This window comes from Stigmatopora argus, chromosome 2, assembly GCF_051989625.1.
Source record: "Stigmatopora argus isolate UIUO_Sarg chromosome 2, RoL_Sarg_1.0, whole genome shotgun sequence".
Classification (NCBI taxonomy): Eukaryota; Metazoa; Chordata; class Actinopteri; order Syngnathiformes; family Syngnathidae; genus Stigmatopora; species Stigmatopora argus.
In genome coordinates this window covers 19,732,537-19,737,949 of record NC_135388.1, presented here as the reverse complement: position 1 = coordinate 19,737,949, position 5,413 = coordinate 19,732,537, and the positions used below count along the sequence as shown (strand labels likewise).

Here is a 5,413-nt window from a genome sequence, read left to right as displayed (position 1 = left end):
TCCTAAGAAGACAGAATGACCAATTTATTACAATTGACATTGACATTATAACTTATATTTTAGTCTTCATATTAGATTTTAAAATGCAAAGGAGATTTCTATGTATTTCACACATTTTTTATTCAGATGAGTTATATGAAGTGACTAAATTAAATACAAATATTAGATCTACAATATTGCTCCATGAGTAAACATTTTGGTTGTAAATAATTGATCAAAATAGTACATGCTCACACTCTGTAGTTGTCCAAGCAAGATCAATGGTTCTGGTATTCAAATGCAAAATAAGTTGAAACTAGAAGTGTTACATTGTTGCTGAATATACATTGACATTAATAATAACACAACATATGATCACCTTCACAGTCATTGTTCCAGGTTGGATATTTTACAAACATTTGTTGAATATCTAGCCAAATGATATAATTTCCTCCAGCAGTGAGAATGAGACAGCAGTGAAAAATTGCTCTAGTGCATAAACAGATGTGATTAGCTCATCCAACCATTTGCCATCCAAATTAGATCAAACAATCTCTTCAATTAGGAAAATAAAAATAAAATAAAATAAATTCCTTCAAATCCTTAACCCCATGGTTGGAAAGCCCTGGGCTCATCCAAGTATCCTTGGTGCCTTTGAGCAAGGCATCAGATTACTGCCATAAAACATTGTGCAGAAACAACATAAATTAGCTTTTTCTGGCTTACCCAAATGGCCCAAAAGTATATTTGCAGAAAAGCAAGACTACAATTTTAAACAATACTTTGCAAATTTCATTGAAATATGAAATAAATAAATAAAAAAGTAACAAACATTGAAAAAACAAAAAACAAAAAACACTTGTTTTTTTGAATCCATCCATTCTTTCTTGGCTTGGATAATTGCAATCACACCCCTACCAACTTTGCAATAATTCCTGTAATAGAAAGAATAGAAAAATTAATCATCAAATATTCATCCAATTGGTGGGAAAATAGTTTCCAACAGACCAACTAATGTCGATCACACACACCTGGGCTGGACATGCTTCTCTCCAACTGCTTTAAAGATTCCCCCGTTAGCATGCCTATCTCATCCCTCAATCGGCAGTGTCCATCGAAAGTCAGGTGCCAAAAGCAGGACTTCCTCTTACCATCCCTGCACATCTGGTTGCAGGTTTTGCGGAAGCTGCTGTTGAAGCACAGATTGTGTCTTATTGTGTTTTTCCAGCCATCAGGGGCCGTCCGAAAGAAAGGGAAGTGTTCTCTGAAGAAGGTGGAAAAAATGACTTACAGTTAGGCAGCAATGCGTGTCTTGAGAGCGATTCCCATTCGAGGGATGAAAAAAAAAACTTCATATATGTATATATATATGAATATATGTGTCAGTTGTGAGTGAAAAGGAAACTTGTGCTGGAAAACTTTCCATCTTGTACCTGCTATGCCACAGTCATTTTCTGACCTTGTAAAGCTGTAAATCTGCTGCACTTTGAGGCTCCCATTGTGGCTGCTTTTAAGTGCAAGAGCAATGAGGAGGCAATAATTTACAGGCGGACGAGGCCAACATCCTGGCTTCAAGCCTTTATCGTCCTAAAAACAAGCTGAAATTATTTTGAGTCCATTTTGGGATCAATATAAAAGAACATTGTACCAATGAAAAAAAATCAGTCAATATCATATGTATTAGTTTGGGGAGTATTTTTATTTATTTTTTACCCCCATTTTGATGGGTCTCCCCTTGCGTCTCCGATGTGTTGTCTGGAAAGCGCAGTCTTCCTTTTTGGTGTGAAAGATAAAAACGTAATACATCTTTTAATTGAATAATATCCGATTCAGACCATTTCTTTCACACTAAAACTACTTAGAATGTTTGTATTATATTAACTAGTGACAAGAACAGCCCATGTGAATCAAGAATGTCAATTTTCCCTAGGCAAGGTCTAATCAAACAAAACTGGCCTGTCCGTTCCGACTTGGAACTTTGCTCTTCTTAACAAATGCAATATTTTCTCAGTTAAACAATAAGTAGTTAACAATAATGTCATTTGCACTGCTTAAGATGGTGACTGAAGAGTCAGGCAAGAAGTAATTAAGGCATGCATAATAATGCCCATGCGTTAAAGCAATTGGGTTCAAGAATGGATGGGCGGTAAGATTATTAACAAAAAAATAAAAAAAATAACTAAGAAAACTACACTTTAGAAGAAGAATAGTATTATAATGCTTGTAGCATCATCGAGTTGCCGCGAGCCGCTAACTGAGGAATTGCCTTGATGGTTCTCTAGAAAGCACATATACATACGTATATATAAAGTTATACAGTTGATCAATGCATGCATTGTGGATCATGTGACATAATGTCAAGTCATGTTTGTCCTTGGTGTATCGTGTGGCTGTTTACCATGTGGCCACTGGAGGAGGGGAGAACATGCATGCTTTCCCTTTGTGGAGAGTAGGCATTCTGTATTGTGCCTTGTGGACACAAAGTCAGTGGCTTTTGGATTTCCTCTGCAAGGTTAATGTGGGCAATTTGCCGATCTGCTGCAGGTTTGTCGTAGAGGATCGGACAGGCAATGTTAGGATTGACGAGGAGCCACAGGTTTGGCTTTACAAAAGTGTCTGACAAAAAAAAAGGACATTATTTTAAGGACATTTCATATCAGATAAGATTATGAAATGTCTTATTCACTACCTGAAATTAATTCAATCCATGGAGGAAGAAAGAGCTCTCTTTCTTCAACAATAATGTTTACATTGGACTCAAAACACTAACAACAGGCACACAGTTGATAAAGGTAGAAACTAATGTGCAAATGGGGAAAAATTGCGACCAATAACTTAATGCTATTTTTTTTAATTAACCAAGGGAGGTAAAATGCCACACAATCTGTATTTTTCCCACTTCTGAATGTTAATCCTTAAATGCAATATTTTCAAATGCAAACAAATTAACAGAAATAAAATAAAACTAATAGAACAAAGACTGCCTCTCGCACAACTTGAGTCTTGAAGTCGAGTCTTGAAAGTAAAGTCGTAATACATTCAAGTATGGAGTAGGAAATATAATGTAAAGTATCAAGTCAAGTATTAAAAAAAATAATAAAATGTAAAAATAAGATTAAAAAAAGTCTACTGTATACTACTGTCTACTGTATTTTGAGAACATAGCTGATGGGCCTATTACATTAGTTACTCTGAGGTTTTAGGCAGTTTTGGCAAAAAAAAGGCAAAAATCTCTAATTTAAGTGTTTGAGTAAACCTTTAAAAAAAATGTCCATTTGTTGCACTCACCTGATGTTTTGTCATACCAAATTAACTCATCTTTTCTTTCCGAGGGCCTTGCTGAAGGTCTGTATGCTACATATTGACCAAGTTTATCATCTATGGGAGAAAACAGACTCGGCTGTAAAATTCCCATTTGTCAACTTCAGGGGGAGTGTGAAATTGAAAACTAAATTACCCATTCATGCATGATTATTTTTTTCTTAAGTCAGTGGCTGCCTTTGAAAGAGGTAGATAGATATCCATCCATTTAGACTTGGAGGCTCATATGAACAAATATTTATTCATTCATTCATTTTCTGAACCGCTTTATCCTCACAAGGGTCACGGGGGGGGGGAGGGGTGCTGGAGCCTATCCCAGCTGACTTCAGGCCACAGGTGGGGGACACCCTGCCAATCTAGGCTAGAGACGGACAACCAATCACGCCCACAGTCATACCTAAGGGAAATTTAGAGTGTCCAATCAGCCTATCATACATATGCATAATGATACGCTAAACTCTAGTGTAGTGTTCACCCATTCTCCACTAATAGTCACGACATGTAGCATTTGGTGCCTGAGCGTTGCGATGATCCCAGTAATGAAAGCACAAATTACAGCACTTAGCAAACTTCTACTAAAACTGAATATATAAATATATATATAAATATATATATATATATATATAAATATATATATATATATATATATATATATATATATATATATATATAAATATATATATATATATATATATATATATATATATATATATATATAAATATATATATATATATATATATAAATATATATATATAAATATATATATATATATATATATAAATATATATATATATATATATATATATATATATAAATATATATATATAAATATATATATATATATATATATATATATATATATATATATATATATAAATATATATATATATAAATATATATATAAATATATATATATAAATATATATATATATATATATATAAATATATAAATATATATATATAAATATAAATATATATATATAAATATAAATATATATATATATATAAATATATATATATATATATATATAAATATATATATATATATATATTTTATTTTTTTTAATGTTCAGTTATAGTTTAAGCTATACTAACAATCAATCTAAAAAGGAGCAATTACAAATTCATTCACTCATTCATTTTCCTGGTGAGCTAAATTTTATAGTGTGTTTGACCCAAAGGGGAAACTAAATAGTAGTCACCATGGCAGAACTGGTCAGTTGTTGTTACCAGATTCAGCTCCTGGTCCATGTCCCAGTCTATCAAACCTACAGAACAGTGTAGGTTAAGGAAATGAGCTGGAGTTTGAAGCTTTAAGGTCATGTCAAAACTTTGAAAAGAACACTCCCTTCTGCCTTTGGATTTTTGAATTCAGACAAACCTGGGTAATCATGCTGTTGCAGCTGGGGCTCATTGTTATTAATTAAACCATGAAAGAGTTTAGCCTCATGCAGCAATCTTTACAAATACATTTGCCTCACAGCTGTGCAATTAATCATTTCACAATAAATGTTTTAAAACTCATTTGGGACATAAAAGAGACAAAAAACTCAATAAATAAAGCACACACAAAAACAACTCTAATGGGACTGAAGCATGTTCAGTACCCCTTTCATGAATACATTATTTATTTTATACCCTTGCACGCCACCCATTAGATGCCATTGACAGTGCTAGACGTACAAAATATTTTAATTGGAAGGGTGAATAAATGTACATTAAATTTTCCAATGTTCATTCTGCCTTCCCAATAAAAATAGTTTTGGACGTCCAGTACCGTTAATGGCATTGAAACATGAGTATTCACATCCAGTGCGCCCATTTTAACCTCCTAAGAACCAGTCTCTTGCAAGGCATGCATTTTTATTTTATCTCACATATTTAGGCTAATTGTGACCTGATGAATGTAAAACAAAGAATTGTCTTTTTACATGATGTAGCTTTTGAGAAAAATTATGTTCACATCATAAGTGGATGCCAGGCCCTTGTAGTACTGTGACCAACCCAGATTTGAACCCAGGACCCCAGAGCTGTGAGGCCAACATGCTAACCACTCAAGCCATCAGTCCACCACTTATATTATAACACTAAATGTATCAATACAATGAAAAT

The 5,413-nt window shown here is 33.3% G+C and overlaps 1 protein-coding gene across 4 annotated transcripts; it reads right to left on the bottom strand.

Moving 5' to 3' along the window:
* Window positions 1-37: 37 nt before the first annotated feature.
* On the bottom strand, window positions 38-4,670 carry foxr1 (forkhead box R1). Of its 4 annotated transcripts, none has more exons than XM_077595068.1 (7): window positions 4,504-4,670; window positions 3,268-3,357; window positions 2,378-2,595; window positions 1,693-1,752; window positions 1,439-1,566; window positions 1,011-1,243; window positions 38-914 (listed from the first exon to the last, which is right to left on the bottom strand). In XM_077595068.1, exons 1-7 carry the CDS (start codon window positions 4,622-4,624, stop codon window positions 886-888), a joined length of 879 nt encoding a protein of 292 aa, XP_077451194.1. In that variant the 5' UTR covers window positions 4,625-4,670; the 3' UTR covers window positions 38-885. The 4 variants fall into 4 exon arrangements, with proteins under 4 accessions (XP_077451194.1, XP_077451197.1, XP_077451195.1 ...); XM_077595071.1 differs by having other exon boundaries at window positions 4,438-4,572; XM_077595069.1 differs by lacking the exon at window positions 1,693-1,752.
* Window positions 4,671-5,413: the final 743 nt, after the last annotated feature.